The sequence below is a fragment of the Diaphorina citri genome, unplaced genomic scaffold (genome assembly GCF_000475195.1).
Source record: "Diaphorina citri unplaced genomic scaffold, Diaci psyllid genome assembly version 1.1 scaffold361, whole genome shotgun sequence".
Taxonomy (NCBI): domain Eukaryota; kingdom Metazoa; phylum Arthropoda; class Insecta; order Hemiptera; family Psyllidae; genus Diaphorina; species Diaphorina citri.
In genome coordinates, this window is record NW_007377796.1 from 112,160 (window position 1) to 136,814 (window position 24,655).

General features: G+C 37.5%; 2 protein-coding genes across 2 annotated transcripts in view; both read right to left on the reverse strand.

The window, feature by feature from the left end:
* The window catches only part of LOC103508040 (ras-related protein Rab-23), a 55,504-nt gene that overhangs the window by 3,257 nt on the left and 27,592 nt on the right, over positions 1-24,655 (reverse strand). The window contains exons 3-5 of the mRNA XM_026822755.1: positions 13,378-13,540; positions 8,636-8,715; positions 973-1,166 (exon numbers count right to left, since the gene is read on the reverse strand). Of these exons, the coding sequence (XP_026678556.1) occupies positions 973-1,166; positions 8,636-8,715; positions 13,378-13,540 (437 nt within the window). The remainder of the gene's footprint in view (positions 1-972; positions 1,167-8,635; positions 8,716-13,377; positions 13,541-24,655) is intronic.
* On the reverse strand, positions 19,825-23,795 carry LOC103508036 (prolyl endopeptidase-like). The gene is made up of 3 exons (XM_008472561.3): positions 23,510-23,795; positions 21,076-23,240; positions 19,825-20,659 (listed from the first exon to the last, which is right to left on the reverse strand). The coding sequence occupies exons 1-2, from the start codon at positions 23,746-23,748 to the stop codon at positions 21,176-21,178; spliced, it is 2,304 nt and encodes a 767-aa protein (XP_008470783.1). The 5' UTR covers positions 23,749-23,795; the 3' UTR covers positions 19,825-20,659; positions 21,076-21,175.

Here is a 24,655-nt window from a genome sequence, read left to right on the forward strand (position 1 = left end):
AATCGCCAAATCCGCGACCATAATCGCGAAATCCGCGAACATAATCGCGAAATCCGCGAATCCAAGGGACCAGCTCATTTTTTCGTTTAAGGCTGTTTAATACAACATTTTCTCGTTTATAAAGGTTTAGCAAAGAAGTGGAAGAGCAAACTGATGAAAGCATGACAAATTTAAACAAGACAAGTTAAGAACAAATTCTGATTTATAGAGGTAGGTACCTAATTTTAAAGTTAAAAAACGCGTCCCGAATTTTTTCTGGGACAGAAACGGAAATTCGGGACAAAACGCCCCAAAATGAAAAACTGAACGGGACGCCGGGACACCCCCTGAAATTCGGGACTGTCCCGGCCAATTCGGGACGTTTGGCAAGCCTAGCTTTTCCTGCAGTTTTGAAGCGACTGGTATGACCACACTATGCGTTTACTCCTAGTTCCATATCAGAATCGTGTGGAAGGCTAAGGCCAGCCACTCACTATCAGGTAGACCTGACGACAGGTACACCTGATCAAGTCTACCTAATAGTGTGTGCTCATCAGGTATCAGCTAGACCTGACAGACGGACCTTTTCAGCCGTATACTTGTCAGATCTACCTGATAGTGTGTGTGCTCATCAGGTGTACCTGATAGTGAGTGGCTGGCCTAAGTAACTTTTGATGAACTTACTAATTGTATAGGGGGGCAGTCCATTTCCATTGATTGAGTATTCCTCTTCTTGCTTTTCCTGCAGTTTTGAAGCGACTGGTATGACCACACTATGCGTTTACTCCTAGTTCCATGCCAGAATCGTGTGAAAGGCTAAGGCCAGCCACTCACTATCAGGTAGACCTGATCAAGTCTACCTAATAGTGTGTGTGCTCATCAGGTATCAGGTAGACCTGACAGACGGACCTTTTCAGCCGTACTTGTCAGGTCTACCTGATAGTGTGTGTGCTCATCAGGTGTAGCTGATAGTAAGTGGCTGGCCTAAGTAACTTTTGATGAACTTACTAATTGTATAGGGGGGCAGTCCATTTCCATTGATTGAGTATTCCTCTTCTTGCTGTCTCAACTCCGAGAGGCATTTGGTGGTCAGATATCGGAATATGGAGTTTACATTGATGTCTTCTTTCACCGAGGTCCTCATCAGTCGACAGCCTAGAGCTCGGGACAGCAGGTCAGCTTCTTCTCTGTAAACGGAAAATAAAAACTCCATTATTGAGGACGAATTTGAAGATATACTCCATTATAGAGGACGAATTTGAAGATATACTCCATTATAGAAGACGAATTTGAAGATATACTCCATAATAGAGGACGAATTTGAAGATCTACTCCATTATAGACGATGAATTTGAAGATCTACTCCATTATAGACGATGAATTTGAAGATATACTCCATAATAGAGGACGAATTTGAAGATCTACTCCATTATAGACGATGAATTTGAAGATATACTCCATAATAGAGGACGAATTTGAAGATCTACTCCATTATAGACGATGAATTTGAAGATATACTCCATAATAGAGGACGAATTTGAAGATATACTCCATAATAGAGGACGAATTTGAAGATCTACTCCATTATATAGAGGATGAATTTGAAGATCTACTCCATTATAGAGGATGAATTTGAAGATATACTCCATTATAGAGGATGAATTTGAAGATATACTCCATTATAGAGTTTGAAGATCCACTGGAACGTGAGGGACGGAAAGAGCTTTCGACTTCCAGGTCTCTCAGACGGTCTGAAGCCTGAAGCTTTTTCCGCCACACACGTTCTACGCCGAATTTGAAGATCCTACGCCGGCTATGCTCTGACTGTCGGATGGATCTCGGTTTGTCCGAACACTGGAACGTGAGGGACGGAAAGAGCTTTCGACTTCCAGGTCTCTCAGACGGTCTGAAGCCTGAAGCTTTTTCCGCCACACACGTTCCGGCGGTCTGACAGATCTAGAGACAGTCAGTAAGTGGCCGTTATTATTAGACCTGTGCCTACACCGTCCCCATATCCAATAACCTGATGTTCGAAAATTTCCCTGAGTACAAAAAAAGGACAGTCTCGCGGATTTATATGATCTTGCAGGGAAACGAAAGCAAGGGAATCGAAGAGAAAAACATTTTAGTAGGGCGGTCTGACAGATCTAGAGACAGTCGGTAAGTGACCGTTATTATTAGACCTGTGCCTACACCGTCCCAATATCCAATAACCTGTTCGAAAATTTCCTTGAGTACAAAAAAAGGACAGTCTCGCGGATTTATATGATCTTGCAGGGAAACGAAAGCAAGGGAATCGAAGAGAAAAACATTTTAGTACTGGGCCTGATGAATGACAATTCGATAATAATAGGTGTCAGTGTCACTACATAAGGCAAAACTGGCCATACACTATTCTCGGGAATAAATAATATTCTGAACACATCTCTTCGCGTGTAATCACATTCTAGACATGCAATGCACAAGTTATGATACAGGAATCCTGTTATCGAGTACCTGAGTTGTCTTCATTTGTCAGCCAAATCTAGTCGCTGATAGTCGAATCATAAATCTCGTGTTAGATATCGAACCAATCCGAAGAAATTACGACAAGTTCAAAGTTATCAAGTTCGACATATTTGGCTGGACAAAAGTATTATACTTGGATCTAATAAAGCTATCGAATAGAAAAAGGCTATACATGGATGAAATGATGATTAAAGTAATAAATCTATGTCAGGCAGAGAGGTACAGGTAATTGTGTACTTCAGTAACCGTTTGATAATTTTTAGGATAAAAAAATCTTGTACGACTACAGTTAACAGTAGAAATACAATAAACCGTTTCTTTAAAATACCTACAAGCTACAAGACAACCCACAAGTATATTTTACACCAACGAAAGTAAGTAATAATAGTTAGGTATACATATAATAACTACAAACTTAAGTACAGACCGAAAATCGCTTTTTTTGGACTAGATAGACCCCAAAATTGATACCTACAGGTTCATTTCAGATATACAATTATACATAGTGGAAGTGGGGAAGTAAAAAGTCCAATTTATCCACCATTTGTGACAAAATAAAAGAGAATCTTTACGTCCATCCACACTAGAATGATAGCTAGAAGTATGCTAGTTACATTTTAGCAATAAACAAGGTAGAAAGTACTTAGAAGATCTGTAAGTATTTCAACCTGGAGAAATTTAAATTAGAATATTGAATCTTCTGGATTATAATATTGATTCAACTTGGAATCAGATCCAGTTTTAGCTCCCGTTGTTCTTTGGCTCGCGGCGGAATCGACTTTCAGGCAGAGGACGGGATTTAGAATTTATGTTACATGCGAATGAAATTTATCGTATCAGTGCCAATGTTGTGGATTTAGATAAGATTGCAGGAATTCTGTTTATTCAGTTTTTTCTCTCTCCTTATAAATGCAAAATTAAGTTTTTGCAGAACTGTGTCAACTGTCAAGCACAAAGCGATGAAGTGAGACAAGTCAGGCAAGGTCGTCACACACGCCAATGTTGTGGATTTAGATAAGATTGCAGGAATTCTGTTTACCTATTCAGTTTTTTCTCTCTCCTTAAATGCAAAATTAAGTTTTTGCAGAACTGTGTCAACTGTCAAGCACAAAGCGATGAAGTGAGACAAGTCAGGCAAGGTCGTCACACAGTCTTGATAATTTTATTTAAATATCGTATATTTGATGGAGTGAGACAAGTCAGGCAAGGTCGTCACACAGTCTTGATAATTTTATTTAAATCTCGTATAGGTATATCGATCAAATAGTTAGATTAGTAGACAAAAAGGTAAGAGACAACTAAATAATGTACGTATTACAATGCAACTTTGCAGCCAATCACAACATTAAATTGGAGAATCAGCTGTAGATACTTGTAAAAAAATATCAAAATTGATACACCTGTCAAAATATCTACCAGTTCTCAAACAGAACAGAATACCCATATCAAAAGATGCAAGTACCAAGCTAGTTACACCTAAAAAATCTAAACTCGGGATTTTTTTTCATCTCAAGATTTCAACCGGATTGATAAGTACCCAATTAACGAATTCCGACAAGATATACTAGGTATAAAAGCTAGTGTGAAATTTTCGCCAAGTCCATGACATAACGTCACTAATTACTGGTCAGTAGCTTTATGTATATGATTATGACTTGAATGCTTCAGACTCTTCAGAGCTCAACAGATCACTTAAGATAAGCAACGTCCGTCGATAGTGTCTGGACGGGCGGTCATCTGAGACATCACGTTCTGATGACTTTCTCGTTTTTCCCGTTAAAGTGCTTTAACACTACAGACAGTTGGTCGTTCACGCTTTTCCTAGGCTTGCCAAATATCCAAAATGTCGATTCGGGACGCGAATCCGCGAACATAATTGCCAAATCCGCGAACATATGATGACTTTATCGTTTTTCGGGTCACAATCAGCCCGTGTGGACAACTAATCAGCTGACTAAATTCTCAACAAAAAAAGGCGATTCATAAATAAAGTCACCTCTAAAATTTGATCATTCATAAAGGTGATTTGATCAGGTATTTGGAATTTAATTACTAAGGACAACTAATCAGCTGACTAAATTCTCAGCAAAAAAAGGCGATTCATAAATAAAGTCACCTCTAAAATTTGATCATTCATAAAGGTGATTTGATCAGGTATTTGGAATTTAATTACTGTGGACAACTAATCAGCTGACTAAATTCTCAACAAAAAAGGCGATTCATAAATAAAGTCACCTCTAAAATTTGATCATTCATAAAGGTGATTTGATCAGGTATTTGGAATTTAATTACTGATAGCCATTGAAATGAGCCTCTCTCATAAGCATAATGGAAAAAGTTTGGTACTTTGGACCTGAATTGAAACCGCGAAGGTCATGATTGATTTTGTTTCATCGACTACCTAACGAATTATGACGAAGTTGATGGACCAGACACCCAGACAATATTTAGAGGAAAATAATTGGAGCAGGAAAAAAAAAGTAAAAACCGACGAGAGAGAGAGAGAGAGAGAGAGAGAGAGAGAGAGAGAGAGAGAGAGAGAGAGAGAGAGAGAGATCAATAGGTATAAGTACAAGCCGCTTTCCAACCAGTTTTCCTATCTTAATTTATGTGATGTTCGGTCATAATTCATGTATATTGTACCTAGTGGGGTATACCATAGCCGTAGAGGATTTGGATTACCGTAACTCACATAATTATATCTACCGGCACATGTTTGGTAAAGAGTGAATTGCAGATTGCAGTAGGTACCATATCAAGCCCAAGCGGCACCTTGGACATTTTTCAACCCCTGGAGCATCCTCAACATAAGTAATTTTTGGAAACAATATGACCACATGCATAGCCTAGAGACAACTGAGTTTAATTTGACTACGTGTACGTGACTTGACGTCGCGCGTCGTCAGAAATCTGATACCCGCATAACCCGCAACTCAAAGTTCATATGGTGGTATCAGATGGTGCATAATATAGGTAATTAGCAATTACTGATGAGAATAACTAGCTGTGGGCAAGGAGAAAAAATCTTGCAAGTTGCAAAGACCAGTTAGCAGCATTGGCAAATTAGCACCATTTTGACATCAGGCTTGGAGCATCATTGCATTGAGACAGTGAAATTTTTTTCCCTATGTCAAGACCGCATGGCCTCACAGCTGACAGTGGGGCCCTAGATGTCACTTATACCCGGCCCTGGTCTCCGTTATCGTATTCCTGTTCAATAATGACAGCGCAGCGGGAGGAAAGCCGATCCTAAGAAAGCAGTAATAATTCAATGTTTATTCTCTCATTTCAGTAGATTAAAATTACTTACTAGGTTTAATTCGCTCAATTTTACATTAAAACTCGTTTTCTTAATTATGTACCTATATTTATTTTGTAGGTGAACAAGTGAGGAAAAGATTAAGTTCAAATTTCCTCAACTACACGGAACTACACTCTACGGAGTCTATTTAATTCGCTCAAATTTACATTAAAAACTCGTTTTCGTAATTACCTATATTTATTTTGTAGGTAAACAAGTGAGGAAAAGATTAAGTTCAAATTTCCTCAACTACACGGAACTACACTCTACGGAGTCTACGGTATTGTAGATCTGAGTAGGTGTAGACTGTAGAGGTTTAAACACACGGATAAATAAATAATTAAAGCTAAAATCCAAGCTGATATCACGAATAAGTTCGAACTCCCAAAGTCCAAAATAGGACAACCATCTGAGTAGGTGTAGAGGTTTAGACACACGGATAAATACATAAATAATTAAAGCTAAAATCCAAGCTGATATCACGAATTAGTTCGAACTCCCAAAGTCCAAAATAGGACAACGCCATCTCCATTAACAATCTTGCCCCAACTATTCGCATTGGACATTCCGTATTATTAGCTTGTTTCGCCCCACTCAGTAGCTAGGTGCAATATCCTTAGCTCTATTAAGGTAGGTAAGTAACCATGTAAGTACATGTATAATCTACCTAGTAGGTGGGTAGGTAAGTATCCAAAACTAATTTATGAATACCTATTATTCATAACTACCTAATTTGCACGGATTATTTCGAGCTTTTTCAATGATCTTTATCTCGAAGGAAGGAAGGATGTTGAGTGTTGTGATTGATTTGAAATTTAAATTAGAATATTGAATCTTCTGGATTATAATGTTGATTCAACTTGGAATCAGATCCAGTTTTAGCTCCCGTTGTTCTTTGGCTCGCGGCGGAATCGACTTTCAGGCAGAGGATTTAGAATTTATGTTACATGCGAATGAAATTTATCGTATCAGCGCCAATACTTACTTACTTTCCGAGTCCGGATCACCATTGTTGTCAAGTTGTTTAGATCTTGTTCATCCAGTATCTAGTCACTGCAATTGCCAATCTTGCCCCAACTATTCGCATTGGACATCCCGTATTGTTTCGCCCAAGAGCTTCACCACTCAGTAGCTAGGTGCAATAGCCTTAGCTCTATTAAGGTAGGTAAGTAACCATGTAAGTACATGTATAATCTACCTAGTAGGTGGGTAGGTAAGTATCCAAAACTAATTTATGAATATTATTCATAACTACCTAATTTGCACGGATTATTTTGAGCTTTTTCAATGATCTTTATCTCGAAGAAGGAAGGATGTTGAGTCGTACTCGCAATATCAGAATAATGCATCTTAATGATCTCGATCTAATTGAAACCTAAAGCATTCTGAAGCGAGAAATTATTGCTATTATCATACTGGATATTATAATTGGCTGAGAAAATTCGGTTCAGAAAACAATAACATGGAGAGCGGAGGATTCAGGTTACTTGGTCATGGATTCGAACACCGATGTCGGCTATCAGACAGATCGAGGTCTGGCAGGCCTGTCAGAAGGTCTGAGGCATTACTGACCTTCAAGGTCCAGGTCGCTCAATTTTCGCTCAGGTCGAACACCTCAAGGGTCGACTGATTTTAGATGGGATGGCTAGGGTTGAGGGCAACGTGTACGAGTATTGTAGTCATGGGTTGGGTCTACTAGAATGCAGTTCATTCCCATCGTGGTACCACAGAAGTGGTCTGTTCCCACTCTTTTACTAATAGCTACGGCAGTACCTCATCGTGGTACTACAGAAGTGGTATGTTCCCACTCTTTTACTAATAGCTACTTGGAAAGAGTCGCTTGTCAAACGGTTGATACGGTTGTGAAGCTGTTAGCCAATTGGCTCACAAAAGAGTCGCTTGTCAAACGGTTGATACGGTTGTGAAGCTGTTAGCCAATTGGCTCATCGTTTCCATTGACTATGAAATTACTCGCGGTACTCGCAATATCAGAATAATGCATCTTAATGATCTCGATCTAATTGAAACTTGAAACCTAAAGCATTCTGAAGCGAGAAATTATTGCTATTATCATACTAGATATTATAATTGGCTGAGAAAATTCGGTTCAGAAAACAATAACATCGAGAGCGGAGGATTCAGGTTACTTGGTCATGGATTCGAACAAGAATGAGATCTTCTCATGGCAGTCCAGATGAATAATCATAGTATGTACGTAGATATTAGATCTAATGCCCAGGACCACAATCAGAGTTTAAACTTTAAACTAAGTTGGATTAAGCAATAACATGGAGAGCGGAGGATTCAGGTTACTTGGTCATGGATTCGAACAAGAATGAGATCTTCTCATGGCAGTCCAGATGAATAATCATAGTATGTACCTACGTAGATATTAGATCTAATGGCCAGGACCACAATCAGAGTTTAAACTTTAAACTAAGTTGGATTAAGCAATCTGATTGGTTGATTTCAAACAATTTAGCCAATTCAATCCAAGAGTTAAATTTGAATCAAGTTTAAACACTTGTGGTTCGGCCAGGACCGGGACTTGGCCATAAAAGGTTTGATGTCCATAAAGCACTTAAACAGACCATGACTTACAAGCTCTGGATTAAGTAATCTGATGGGTTGATTTCAAACAATTTAACCAATTCAATCCAAGAGTTAAATTTGAATCAAGTTCAAACACTTGTGGTTCGGCCAGGACCGGGACTTGGCCATAAAAGGTTTGATGTCCATAAAGCACTTAAACAGACCATGACTTACAAGCTACGAGTTTCTTTTCATATTCTTCTACCTACCACCTAGATTGGTACCTATACCTACATACCTATTTAAAATACTTACGGGGCTACAACACTTTGGTCAAGAAGATCAATTTTATTTTGGACTAACACGGTTGGAATCTCCCCACACTCGTTCTCCACCTGAAAAAGAAAAATAGATGTATTTGAGGTTGTTTCTTTATGGTCTTATAGAAGTAGCAATATAAGGAAAAATAAACAATAAACCACCATAAGGTTCGATTGGCGACTGGCGAGACTACGATCGCTGTTTAAATAAAGTAAACCGGTGTTTGTCTAATCAAATACAAGATTTCTGACGATCTAACACTTAAGTTTGATCTAACAAAGTGTCTTCGACCTGCAGTTATGACATGATTTTTTTTTTTTTTTTTTTTTTTTTTTAAGTAGCAATAAGAAAATATAACCATAAGGTTCGACTGGCGAGACTACAATCGCGGTTCAAGTCGCTGTTTATTTATAGCAAACCGGTGTTTGTCTAATTAAATACAAGATTTCTGACGATCTCACACTTACGTTTGAGAACAAAGTGTCTCCGACCTGCGGTTATGACATGATTCCTGGTATTGGTGCATTGGAATAGTAAATATCTATGCACTTATCACTTACAAGATTGGTACATTGGCATAGTTGGTAGCTATGCATTTACAAGAGCTATTTTGACACGAGACTTTGCACAGATAATAACAAGGTGTTCTGCTAAGTGGCTTTTCTATCACTATCATCCCGCCTCAATAAAGAGCCTATAACTTCTAAGCTTTCATCAGGCCTATAGCTTCCAAGCTTCATTATAAATATAACTTTCAAGCTTCATTAGGTTAACTTTCAAGCTTCATTAGGTTCATTGTTCATTGATGACTCCCGTGGCGTTGTTTCAAGTTTTATGAAAGCAATTTTAGCCTTCTTTTTCATTTCTTATATGACAGTAGTAATTGCCAACACTTTTCTAGTCCATTTCCTGTGTTTTAACTATTGTGATGATTTGTTTGAAATACATATCTTTGTTCATAATACCCACCTATAAAGAACTTTGGACTTTTTTCTTTGCAAGTAAAAGGGCGATATAAATAAGAACAAGCTTAACCATTATGGTAACTATAGAAATTATAGTCATAGACATATCCGGATCTTGTTAAATCCAAGTTATTCAAGAGAGTGCCAGAGAATCTGTAAAGCCTAGCATCACGTATAACGAAGGCGCATGGCATCTTTCTGATTACGTACGTGTGTGAGAGTTAATTCCTAATGATATTTTTTATTTATTTATTTGCAAGATTGCACAAGTTCTAAATTGATAAGATTCCAACAAGTTGAGAAAAGAAGAATTTACAATCTCCTCCTTATCCTGAAACAAGATCCCGTGAACCAGGATTTACCTCGTTAATAGCTACATTACGTTACGTGTGAAAGGCCTTTAGCTTGGTAGGTACGTGTATATCTACACTTACGCTATGGTGATCAATACGATTTGACAGTATTGATCGATAGGTAGGTATACCAACAACCAACACTGGCATAGTGAAGACCCAGCTTTTAAGTCCTATACATAATATATTTGCAAGATTGCACAAGTTCTAAATTGATAAGATTCCAACAAGTTGAGAAAAGAAGAATTTACAATCTCCTCCTTATCCTGAAACAAGATCCCGTGAACCAGGATTTACCTCGTAATAGCTACATTACGTTACGTGTGAAAGGCCTTTAGCTTGGTAGGTACGTGTATATCTACGCTTACGCTATGCTGATCAATATGATTTGACAGTATTGATCGATAGGTAGGTATACCAACAACCAACACTGGCATAGTGAAGACCCAGCTTTTAAGTCCTATACATAATATCGAGTAGGTGTAGAGGTTTAGAGACACGGATAAATAAATAATTAAAGCTAAAATCCAAGCTGATATCACGAATAAGTTCGAACTCCCAAAGTCCAAAATAGGACAACCATCTCCATTAACAATCTTGCCCCAACTATTCGCATTGGACATCCCGTATTGTTTCGCCCAAGAGCTTCACCACTCAGTAGCTATGTAGGTGCAATATCCTTATTTCTATTAAGGTAGGTAAGTAACCATGTAAGTAAATGTATAATCTACCTAGTAGGTGGGTAGGTAAGTATCCAAAACTAATTAATGAATATTATTCATAACTACCTAATTTGCACGGATTATTTTGAGCTTTTTCAATGATCTTTATCTCGAAGAAGGAAGGATGTTGAGTGTTGTGATTGATTTAGAATATTGAATCTTCTGGATTATAATATTGATTCAACTTGGAATCAGATCCAGTTTTAGCTCCCGTTGTTCTTTGGCTCGCGGCGTGTACCTACAACTACTTTTATCTTTAAAGCTGTGTCCACAGCCGTTGACTATGTGTGGACACAGCTTCTGGCTCTTATATTGGATGGACTTTTTCTGAAGCCACCATATTCAACATCCTTTTTGGATAAATGATTTTTCTCTCTCGAATAATCTTAAATCTTCAAGAACTATCTAACCTTGATACTAATACCTAATTTTAGTTTTAAAAGAACTCCTTGATGGTCCTTTTGGTGCTAACCTTCATTTTCCACGAGTGTGCGGCTTCAAAGGAATCCCTATCGATGGTAGAGAAGGTAATCACACACGCTTGAGCACCCCGGTAGTAGGCTTTGGTGATGGCATCGAATTCTTCCTGACCTGCCGTGTCCCACAGCATCAGACGAACCTCTTCACCCTCACATCTGAAACAGACAACACGTTAAATCCTGTTAATCATAAATTGTGTGATAAGGAAGAAGAGGCAGGATTGAGACATAAGAATACTTTATAAATTGTATGATAAGGAAGTAGTGGAAGGATCAATACATAAGAATACCTTGGTATAACTCTGTGTAGAAACACAAAACGAAATTTCAAAGTAACCATTGCACAAAGGTGGGTGGGGGTTGCAGGTAAAGTGCTCAAAGAACAAAGGTGTGTCCAAACATGGGTAGAGGCAGTGTGGACGGTTCAGTCGACATCGATCGACGGCCGGTCGGCTATGTGTGGGCACATCTAAATAAAAACATTCTGGACATCAGAACCAATATGAAATTAGTGAACTTGAGAAGCCTGAGTCCTGACGAAAGTCCTATACCTGAACCTTCATTATAAAAGAAGTATTCTGTCGTGATGATTTTTTCTCTTAAATTTTGCACCAAGCTAATTGGAACTTAAAACCAAATGACTGGATTCGATTTAGGGGCTTGCTTTAAATGGTCACATTTTAGCTTGACAACAAGCCAACATACACAATAGGAAAGAGTTAAATCAGTTTTACCTTTTCCTAACTATTTTAATACTACATACTATGTACCTACAACTACTTTTATCTTTAAAGCTGTGTCCACAGTCGTTGACTATGTGCTATGTGTGGACACAGCTTCTGGCTCTTATATTGGATGGACTTTTTCTGAAGCTACCAACTACTTTTATCTTTAAAGCTGTGTCCACAGCTGTTGACTATGTGTGGACACAGCTTCTGGCTCTTATATTGGATGGACTTTTTCTGAAGCTACCATATTCAACATCCTTTTGGATAAATGATTTTTCTCTCTCGAATAATCTTAAATCTTCAAGAACTATCTAACCTTGATACTAATAATTTTAGTTTTAAAAGAACTCCTTAATGGTCCTTTTGATGCTAACCTTCATTTTCCACGAGTGTGCGGCTTCAAAGGAATCCCTATCAATAGTAGAGAAGGTAATCACACACGCTTGAGCACCCCGGTAGTAGGCTTTGGTGATGGCATCGAATTCTTCCTGACCTGCCGTGTCCCACAGCATCAGACGAACCTCTTCACCCTCACATCTGAAACAGACAACACGTTACATCCTGTTAATCATAAATTGTGTAATAAGGAAGTAGTGGAAGGATCAATACATAAGAATACCTTGGTATAACTCTGTGTAGAAACACAAAACGAAATTTCAAAGTAACCATTTCTTTGTTCATAATACCCACCTATAAAGAACTTTGGACTTTTTTCTTTGCAAGTAAAAGGGCGATATAAATAAGAACAAGCTCAACCATTATAGTAACTATAGAAATTATAGTCCTAGACATATCCGGATCTTGTTAAATCCAAGTTATTCAAGAGAGTGCCAGAGAATCTGTAAAGCCTAGCATCACGTATAACGAAGGCGCATGGCATCTTTCTGATTACGTACGTGTGTGAGAGTTAATTCCTAATGATATTTTTTATTTATTTATTTGCAAGATTGCACAAGTTCTAAATTGATAAGATTCCAACAAGTTGAGAAAAGAAGAATTTACAATCTCCTCCTTATCCTGAAACAAGATCCCGTGAACCAGGATTTACCTCGTAATAGCTACATTACGTTACGTGTGAAAGGCCTTTAGCTTGGTAGGTACGTGTATATCTACGCTTACGCTATGCTGATCAATATGATTTGACAGTATTGATCGATAGGTAGGTATACCAACAACCAACACTGGCATAGTGAAGACCCAGCTTTTAAGTCCTATACATAATATAACTATTTTAATACTACATATTATGTACCTACAACTACTTTTATCCTTAAAGCTGTGTCCACAGTCGTTGACTATGTGCTATGTGTGGACACAGCTTCTGGCTCTTATATTGGATGGACTTTTTCTGAAGCTACCATATTCAACATCCTTTTTGGATAAATGATTTTTCTCTCTCGAATAATCTTAAATCTTCAAGAACTATCTAACCTTGATACTAATAATTTTAGTTTTAAAAGAACTCCTTGATGGTCCTTTTGGTGCTAACCTTCATTTTCCACGAGTGTGCGGCTTCAAAGGAATCCCTATCGATGGTAGAGAAGGTAATCACACACGCTTGAGCACCCCGGTAGTAGGCTTTGGTGATGGCATCGAATTCTTCCTGACCTGCCGTGTCCCACAGCATCAGACGAACCTCTTCACCCTCACATCTGAAACAGACAGCACGTTACATCCTGTTAATCATAAATTGTGTGATAAGGAAGAAGAGGCAGGATTGAGACATAAGAATACTTTATAAATTGTGTGATAAGGAAGTAGTGGAAGGATCAATACATAAGAATACCTTGGTATAACTCTGTGTAGAAACACAAAACGAAATTTCAGTAACCGTTGTACAAAGGTGGGTGGGGGTTGCTGGTAAAGTGCTCAAAGAACAAAGGTGTGTCCAAACATAGCCGACCGGCCGTCAATCGACATCGATAAAATCTATGTTGTAGAGGCAGTGTGGACGGTTCAGTCGACATCGATCGACGGCCGGTCGGCTATGTGTGGGCACACCTAAATAAAAACATTCTGGACATCAGAACCAATATGAAATTAGTGAACTTGAGAAGCCTGAGTCCTGACGAAAGTCCTATACCTGAACGATAAGGAAGAAGAGGCAGGATTGAGACATAAGAATACCTCTTGGTATAACTCTGTGTAGAAACACTAAACGAAATTTCAAAGTAACCATTGCACAAAGGTGGGTGGGGGTTGCAGGTAAAGTACTCAAAGAACAAAGGTGTGTCCAAACATAGTCGACCGGCCGTCAATCGACATCGATAAAATCTATGTTGTAGAGGCAGTGTGGACGGTTCAGTCTACATCGATCGACGGCCGGTCGGCTATGTGTGGGCACACCTAAATAAGTACATTCTGGACATCAGAACCAATATGAAGCTTGCTTTAAATGGTCACATTTTAGCTTGACAACAAGCCAACATATACAATAGGAAAGAGTTAAATCAGTTTTACCTTTTAGCAATAAAATAATAATATTTTTTTTCTTTTTTTTGTATTTAGGTAATACAGAAAAAAAATAGAAAGTAAAAAAAAAAAATCAATGAACAATGATTTAGGTTAGTAGGGTATGTGCTCGTAGGTGCACGTCAGAGTTTATAGCTTTTTTCTTGATTATTGCTTTTTTTGCATTTGTAGGTACCTAATTATTGTTTCTAACTTCCGGAGCAACCGGGCAACAAAATTTTAGAGCACAATACATGCAAGTCCATTTTTTGTTCAGGATTGAGGTCTCCAAAAAGTGGTTTTGGAGCAGCACTTTTTTTTCAAGTCTGTAAAAGTTACTTTCTTACTTTAGTTTTTAGCCCGTCCTTCCTGTAAAAGGTATAAGGGACGGGCTGTTGTATTCGCTTCGGTGTCGTCTGTCTGTCGGTCTGTTCCCATAGAAGGACTTATCCAAACCTGGTCGACCTATAAATCAAATTAAAGGTCTTTTTACCAGGAACACGAAGTGGTGGTGCAAATTTTGTCCAGAAAACCAAAAAGACAAAAAAACTGGTTTTTGGGGAATTTTTTTCACATTTTCTCACACAAATGAGGTCTGATGTTGAAATTTGTCGCGACAACTTATGAATTCAAAGCGAGAAAGTTTTAGATAACAATTTAGTCGTTAATTTAAGACCGGTTTTAGCGTCACCTATGTTAAGCTACGCCGAGCATGGCCAATAAATGGATGGGTGACTTGAACATTATCATCAGTTATTAGGAAACATTAAAAGGAATAAAGGGAGAATGGGCTCTAGTCTTGATTTTAAATCATTACATGAAAGTAAAATTAAAAATCAAATCAATTAGAATAATAAAATGAAATTAGGTAGGTAGGTACGGTACATAGGTACTGATTTAACCACGATCGAAGAAACTACGGACTGAAAATTCCCGGAGGGACGGGCCCAGCTTGTTATATTACTTTCTATTTATTTATTTTAGTCCAATATTTTTCATACTACCTAACACATAAAACAACAGCAAATTCAACTATGTAGTTGCTTCATACGAGTTAAATACTCGCATTTCTCTCCAGAGACCCTAACGTTGTTTCAGCCTCTATCCTGCAGACAGTGCAGACCCCTTCTCTTCCCAATCATAATTCAGCGAACATAATTGTCCGGTGATTATCTGTGAAAAATAACCTTAAATCTGTCATGACCAACGGATTAATTAAATCGTGCATGACAATACCAAGCCTGGAGTTAGCAAAAAGTACAATCTACAATAGTAGTAATAACTCGCACTTCGTGCTCGGGAGGGGGGCTTCGCCCCCCTCCACCCCCCGGGGGCTTCGCGTGTTCGCTACGCGGGGTTGCGTATTGTAGGTACCTAATTATTGTTTCTAACTTCCGGAGCAACCGGGCAACAAAATTTTAGAGCACAATACATGCAAGTCCATTTTTTGTTCAGGATTGAGGTCTCCAAAAAGTGGTTTTGGAGCAGCACTTTTTTTTCAAGTCTGTAAAAGTTACTTTCTTACTTTAGTTTTTAGCCCGTCCTTCCTGTAAAAGGTATAAGGGACGGGCTGTTGTATTCGCTTCGGTGTCGTCTGTCTGTCGGTCTGTTCCCATAGAAGGACTTATCCAAACCTGGTCGACCTATAAATCAAATTAAAGGTCTTTTTACCAGGAACACGAAGTGGTGGTGCAAATTTTGTCCAGAAAACCAAAAAGACAAAAAAACTGGTTTTTGGGGAATTTTTTTCACATTTTCTCACACAAATGAGGTCTGATGTTGAAATTTGTCGCGACAACTTATGAATTCAAAGCGAGAAAGTTTTAGATAACAATTTAGTCGTTAATTTAAGACCGGTTTTAGCGTCACCTATGTTAAGCTACGCCGAGCATGGCCAATAAATGGATGGGTGACTTGAACATTATTAGGAAACATTAAAAGGAATAGTTGGCAGTTATTAGGAAACATTAAAAGGAATAAAGGGAGAATGGGCTCTAGTCTTGATTTTAAATCATTACATGAAAGTAAAATTAAAAATCTCTTACAGAGGTCCGCAGAAGGCTTGGGACCTAGGAAAATGGCAACCTTTCCCACTTACAGAGGCTCCAGACCGAGTATCTAGAAAAAAGTCATTCCCACTTATAGAGGCTCGATATTCCCATTTGAACAGGTTTTTTTTAGTAAAAAATGAATGGGCCACAATTTTTTTCCCAGTTATCCAGGTTTCCCACTTAGACGGGTCTGGACAGGTTCGACTGTAGTAATAGTAATATAATAGTACGTTCTGTTAATGACCATTGGTAACCATGAATACTTAGCATAGGTATACGGTGTGATCCAAATGAGGAGCCAGAGGCGTTGAAGGGACCAGTTCTCAATGGTTCACTGAGGTTAAGCAACTTTGGGCTTGATTGATATCTGGACAGGTGACCGTCTGGGTAGTCGCGTGCTGCGGGTTTTTCAACGGCCCTATTCAGGCTGGGTGAAGAGAGCGCGAGTAGGCAGAAGGCGGGTAGTTTGTCGCCGAAGGGGAGGGTGAAACCCCCGTAACTAAAAACCTGAGCGGTTTTAAAGAGAAGTTAAACCAGGAAAGAGGGAGGGGGGGCACGAGAAGAACCTAAGAGTCCTAGACATAATTTTGAGAGGGAAGGTAATAGGGTAAGTGTACCATTTATTCGCCCACCTAAAAAACGTACCATTTATTGGCCCACCTGTACCATACGCCACATAAGTCTGGCAGCAAAAAGTACAATAGTAGTAATAATACAGTCGAACCTGTCTAAGTGGGAATCCAAGGGACTGACAATTTTTTCCCACTTATCCAGGTTTCCCAGTTAAAAATTGTCCCACTTAGGTTGCCATTTTTCTATTCCCACTTATAGAGATAAAAATGTGAACACTGGTTTGGAAGAAGAGGAATATTATTATGCTTTCCTACAAATTCCCACTTACAGAGGTCCGCAGAAGGCTCGGGACCTAGGAAAATGGCAACCTTTCCCACTTACAGAGGCTCCGGACCGAGTATCTAGAAAAAGTCATTCCCACTTATAAAAATAAACAATAAACCACTATAAGGTTTGACTGGCGAGAATAAAACACCATAAGGTTCAACTGGCGAGACTACAATCGCTGTTTAAATTAAAGCAAACCGGTGTTTGTCTAATCAAATACAAGATTTCTGACGATCTAACACTTAAGGTAAACCACTATAAGGTTTGACTGGCGAGACTACAATCGCTGTTTAAATTAAAGCAAACCGGTGTTTGTCTAATCAAATACAAGATTTCTGACGATCTAACACTTAAGTTTGATCTAACAAAGTGTCTCCGACCTGCAGTTATGACATGATTTCTGTACAAAGCAAACTACAAAGTGTTAATTGGTGCATTGGCATAGTTGGTATCAATGCACTTACGAGAGCTATTTTGACACGAGACGTTGCACAGATAATAACAAGGTCTTCTGCTAAGTGGCTTTTCTACCACTATCATCTCGCCTCAATAAAGAACATAACTTCCAAGCTTGATTAAGCCTATATCTTTCAAGCTTCATTAGGTCTATAACTTTCAAGCTTCAATATACCTATAACTTTCAAGCTTCATTAGGTATCATTGATGCTCCCATGGTGTTGTTTCAAGTTTTATGAAAGCAATTTTAGCCTTCTTTTTCATTTTTTATATGACAGTAATAATTGCCAACACTTTTCTAGTCCATTTCCTGTGTTTTAACTATTGTGATGATTTGTTTGAAATATATCTTTGTTCATAATACCCACCTATAAAGAACTTTGGACTTTTTTCTTTGCAAGTAAAAGGGCGATATAAATAAGAACAAGCTCAACATCTCGCCTCAATAAAGAGCATAACTTCCAAGCTTCATTAAGCCTATATCTTTCAAGCATCATTAGGTCTATAACTTTCAAGCTTCAATATACCTATAACTTTCAAGCTTCATTAGGTATCATTGATGGTCCCGTGGTGTTGTTTCAAGTTTTATGAAAGCAATTTTAGCCTTCTTTTTCATTTCTTATATGACAGTAGTAATTGCCAACACTTTTCTAGTCCATTTCCTGTGTTTTAACTATTGTGATGATTTGTTTGAAATATCTTTGTTCATAATACCCACCTATAAAGAACTTTGGACTTTTTTCTTTGCAAGTAAAAGGGCGATATAAATAAGAACAAGCTTAACCATTATGGTAACTATAGAAATTATAGTCATAGACATATCCGGATCTTGTTAAATCCAAGTTATTCAAGAAAGTGCCAGAGAATCTGTAAAGCCTAGCATCACGTATAACGAAGGCGCATGGCATCTTTCTGATTACGTACGTGTGTGAGAGTTAATTCGATGAATGTCGTATAAAAGTTATCATAAATGTTGTTTACTAGCGCCGCAGGAAATTTTTTATTTTGGCCAGCGATATTTCTTTGTGTCATCAGTTTTATGATCTTCATCTAAGGAAAAAATCCCAAATCTCGCGGCATACCTAGGGGACCTTGCGGCACACAGTTTGAGAAGCACTGGTTTATAGTTTATAGCTCCCCCTCATGGAAATCTCACCAGACGTCACTGATAAATGAGTCACGATATAAAAAAGGAGCTTCATTAGATTCCTTGAGTTTCAACGACAGTTATTTACCTATCGCTAGAACATTGTTGGTGCATTATTTACTTATTAATATGTAGTAAGGAAAGGACTAAGGATGAAGGTAAATAAGGACAATGTAGATTTCAAGGAGAGATGATAAGGGACCCTTACTGTGCGATGTGAAATGGAATATTCTTGAAGATATAGGCAGCTCTTAAAATGATAATGTTGAGAAAGAACCGTCTTGCTGCTATAAGAGCGTCCAGTTACGTGTAAAGTTTGAAGTGTTACATTATTGGTGGATGTGCATTATTTCCCTATTAATACTTTAGTAAAGCTTTCATTGGTGGATGTGCCTGTACTACAATTTAAGTACCTGGAGAGGGAGAAAGAGATGTTTGTGCTGATGTAATGGATGTTCCAAAAAATACTAAATTTCCCCGGTACAAAATGAGAGAGAGATACGTGTAAAGTTTGAAGTGTTTCATTATTGGTGGATGTGCATTATTTCCCTATTAATACTTTAGTAAAGCTTTCATTGGTGGATGTGCCTGTACTACAATTTAAGTACCTTTAATATTATGGGTAGGCTTATCTTGAAAAGAAAAAAGAAAACAAAGGTCCAAGTTATTTGATGGTAATTAATTATTAATTCTAATTATTTATTTTTACGTATAATTATGACATGTGCTATAAAATACCACTTGCGCGTTTATCACAATATAAACTAATAAAAAATAGATACTATTATTACTTGAGTATAATTCATTTATGAATATGTTCGCAAACCTATTTATAATAATAGACACACTTGATTAGTTTATTATTTATTATTATTATATTAGGCACGATTTTGGTGGATAACCTACTCGTATCAGAGAGAGGTAAATTGATGGTGGGCACCTATACTTATCTTTACTTTTACTCTTAAGATATCATATAGGTATATTACAAACAATATGGCGTGTACAAAACGACCAAGTAAAATGAATCAAGATAAGAAACGTACCAATTATACCTACTCGTAATAATACGTAAAGCATAAAGCATTATGTTAAACTAAACGCACACAGTGCAGATAATACCTCTACATGCAGACATTATGATAGCCAATGGTCAAACTTGGAAAAAATAAAAATCGATGAAACTTTGACCTTTGACCCCCTAGTCACTTAGTCACCCCGGGTTAGTTAACCCAGACCTTAGTAGACATAATTATAGTTACGATTTTTATTCAGTCGAGGTCATTCCATATTACTTTCGCTTGCTGTTTTATAGTCATAGACTCTCAGGCCCCGTGATTAGTTTATTGATAAAATGAGTCATGAAATGCTTCACGTCCAACTACACGTAATAACTGTTTAACTATAAGCATTATACATAAATATCCATGATATAAATTTGAATAATGATAGGCAAGTAGACCGAAAAATCTATCTATACAACTATCATCAGGATTTTAATTAAATTAATAGTAATCTTCTATGTAGCTATGTACCTACAAGTTCATACATGAATGGAAAAATGTCTACGTTATTTCTTAGGAGTGTTCTAATAATATATACCAAATGTAACTAGCTGTACCTATCATTTTACAATTATCTATTTAAGTATCTATGGTTTAAATGTACATATAACATACCTACTGTACGCTAGGTTTACTTAAGCCATAGGATTTTTCAACTCAATATCTAGTGCCTTACCTACAAATAGTTATGGTGTTATGTACATAGGAGCTGCTACACTAGTGTAATAAATATCCATCGCACTCTCAAAAACACAAAAGAGTAATCTATATGTACGTAGCTATGTACCTACAAGTTCATACATGAATGGAAAAATGTCTACGTTATTTCTTAGGAGTGTTCTAATAATATATACCAAATGTAATAGTAATCTATGTAGCTATGTACCTACAAGTTCATACATGAATGGAAAAATGTCTACGTTATTTCTTAGGAGTGTTCTAATAATATATACCAAATGTAACTAGCTGTACCTATCATTTTACAATTATCTATTTAAGTATCTATGGTTTAAATGTACATATAACATACCTACTGTACGCTAGGTTTACCTTAAGCCATAGGATTTTTCAACTCAATATCTAGTACCTTACCTACAAATAGTTATGGTGTTATGTACATAGGAGCTGCTACACTAGTGTAATAAATATCCATCGCACTCTCAAAAACACAAAAACCTCAACTCAAAAGCCGGAGACAATAAATTCTTCGGTTCAGCTTTACGGCATATCTGGATAATATTTTAAGCCAAGTGATTTCATCAAGAAAACGTATATATCAGTCATTTCTTCAATAGATTTCATGAGTGGAGTACCTTGCCCATGCCCAGCATCTTGTTCTACTCTCAACAATAGTGGGTTCTTCTGATATGGGAGAGACCCAATCTTTTCTTGTAGTGTAGCAATGAATTTGTACGAGTGTAAGGGTGGTACTCTATCATCATGATCACCGGTCAGAACTAATGTTGCTGGATATTGAGTGTTATTAGGAGGCACTTTGATATTATGGAGAGGGGAATATGACAAAAGATTGTGGAAATGTGTTTTGTTATTAGGTGATCCAAACTCTGATTCTGAGTAATATGCGATGGTGAATTTATTGAACCTCAACATATCCAAAGCTCCAACCAATATCAGAGCTGCTCCATATAATTCAGGTCTTTGATTTAAACAAGCTCCTACTAACAGTCCTCCATTTGATCCTCCCATTATGGTTATGTATTTTGGCTTCGTGTATTTTTTATTAATCATGTACTCCGCTGCTGCTTGAAAATCGTCAAAACAATTCTGTTTCTTGAGTAAACGTCCAGCATTGTGCCAATCTTCACCCAATTCACCACCACCCCGAATATTGGGAATCGCATAAATTCCGTTAAAATGACGCAAAAACATACATCTACTAATGGAAAAAGTTGGCAGTACACTAACACCATAGCCTCCATAGCCGTAAATAATGACAGGATTTCTCCTATTCCTCAAGGCACCAACACGATGAATAATGTACATGGGGACTCTTGTTCCATCTTTGCTACGGAAATACACTTGCTTTGTTTGGAACAATGTTGGTTCGAATTCTGGAACTATTGTTTCCCGGAAAATAGTTGGTTTGAAATCATCTTGATCAGTAATGTTTTCTGGTATGTTGCAATGATAAATAGTACCAGGTTGTAAGAATGATGTAAATCCATAAAACACTTCATTATATTTTCTTCTACCTGAAATGTGTGTGATCTGTCCAAGATCTAACGGGAAAGAGTGTAGACGTTTTCCAGTGTTGAGATCATGTAGGTCCATAACACTTCTCACGTTTTGGATGTAATGGACAATCAATTTATTATTAGCGACAGCGGCTACTACATCTAATGTTCTATTTTCATCTTCAGGTATCAATGTTTTCCAATTTTTTTCGCAAGGATTGTTCAAATTTATTGTTACTACTTTACCTTTCGGTGCATTTTTAGTAGTTTTTACAATCAATTCGGGTCCATTGTTTGCGATAATTTCATGGTGATGATCCATACCAGGGATTACTGTTTTGAGGGGAAATTTACCAGAAATTTTTCCATCAGGTAAACTGTGTAAGTCGAAATAGTGGAGGTCTGAACCTTGAGTATTATTTGAAGTAGATACCAGCAGGTATCTTCCACAATCAGTTACTTCTGAGTGTAAGCCGAGAGAGCGACCATTAGGAAATTCAACCACTGGTATATCTTTGTCTTGTTCTGTCCCCAAAACGTGGTAGTATATCTTTTGACCCATGTGCGCGGTTGTTTCCGTTCCATCAGCCGTACCATTTATATCACAATATTGATTGTAAAAGAAACCTTTATGATCATGAGTCCACGATATGGAAGGAAATTTCACGTTCTTCAAAACCTCAGGATAGTCTTTACCCGTATCAACATCTTTTATGTGCAACGTATTCCAGTCGGAACCAGATTTACTAAGACAATAAGCAAAATGCTTTCCATTGTCTGAAAACGCATACAACTTCAAAGCTGTTGTTCCATCTTTAGATAGCTTGTTGGGGTCTAAGAAAACTTCTGTAGAACCTGTTAAATTCCTTTGGACATAGAGTATACTGTGATTTTGTAACCCCTTGTTATGAAAATAAAAATAGTTATTTTCTTGACGTTGTGGTGCCGAGTATTTTTCATAGTTGGCCATTCTCAACAATTGTTCCTTGATAGCCTCTCTGTCCGTGTGGTTTTGGCAATAAGGATTACTGATATTGTTTTGCATAAAATTGAATATTTGTGTTTCCGCACAGTGAGGGTATTCCAACCATCTGTTTCACAGTCTGAATAAAGTACTAGGGAGTACCAAATCTGTGAACAGACACAGTGGGTACCGACATAATTGAAATATTCAATGTTCTATCAAGGTTCCCACGAAACACCGAAATGAGGTGCCGAGTATTTTTCATAGTTGGCCATTCTCAACAATTGTTCCTTGATAGCCTCTCTGTCCGAGTGGTTTTGGCAATAAGGATTACTGATATTGTTTTGCATAAAATTGAATATTTGTGTTTCCGCACAGTGAGGGTATTCCAACCATCTGTAAGGATCCTTTATTTTCATACCATGATAGTCGTCTTCAACAGTTTCATCTTTACGAACTTTGGGGTAAGGTCCAGTAAATTCTACTTTTTCTGCTCTTTCCTCTGAAGGATGTGGTCCACTTTCACATGACATAGATGATGAAGCATCTGGTTCTGATTGGTTGTAAAACTCGGAGTTGACACACTGAGAATATTTCACTACACTACACAGCAACACTAGGGAGTACAACATGACAGCTGCTCAGTTTATGAACAAGTGTGATGAAAATTATAAAACCAAAATGTTTTTTGATTAGAAAATTTGATTAGTAAAAAAAAAAAAAAAAAAAAAAAAAAAAAAAATTAATGAAGGTAGTTTTTACCGAAATGCCAATAGCAGGAGAGATTATATTTCTCGCGTCGTCATGTAGGAAGGTAATAGTAATTATGTCCGGCTAAATTACACTGAGATTAATCGAAACTTATACGATAAGACAAATTAAGTATTTTCATCTTCAGCACTTGAGGCGATTCTTCTAGGTTCTCTCGTAAAATTCATTGATATCGGTAAATTCTTGATACCAACTACCAACAACTTTTTACTTTCCTTACAGCATAATAGGGAAAGTAATGCAATTATAGCGGCTGACATTTTTCTTTCAAGTCAAACCTATTGTCGGATATCCTTGGGTTTTTCTTGTGATTAACATTTTTGAGAACATTATGTAGTAGGTAGTACGACTTAAGAAACAGGAGTTACTATGACTTTATATATTACATTAATATTTTGAGACTAGAGCCCATTCATTCTGACACTTTCAAAAGGACCCGAAACCGAAAAAACTGTACCCAGGAGGTACAATTAAAAAATTCCAACAGCAGGGGACACAGGACGCTGCTACTGCTGAGTTTATCTTTCACATTATTATCACTTTTGTCACTTGGATATAATTAATGAGCTGAAAGTAACTTCAACTCCACACAAATTTCACGTTCTTAGGTTCCGGCCTAGAGGTGATATAAAATCTTTAGAAATGTATTCAGATGTCGCGTCGCGATTAACACTGATTCATTCAGACATCAGACAGTATCATCTTAAATTTCTAAAATCATCATTAGTAGGAGGTTCCGAATTCTTCAGGACATTCGAGATTTTTGGG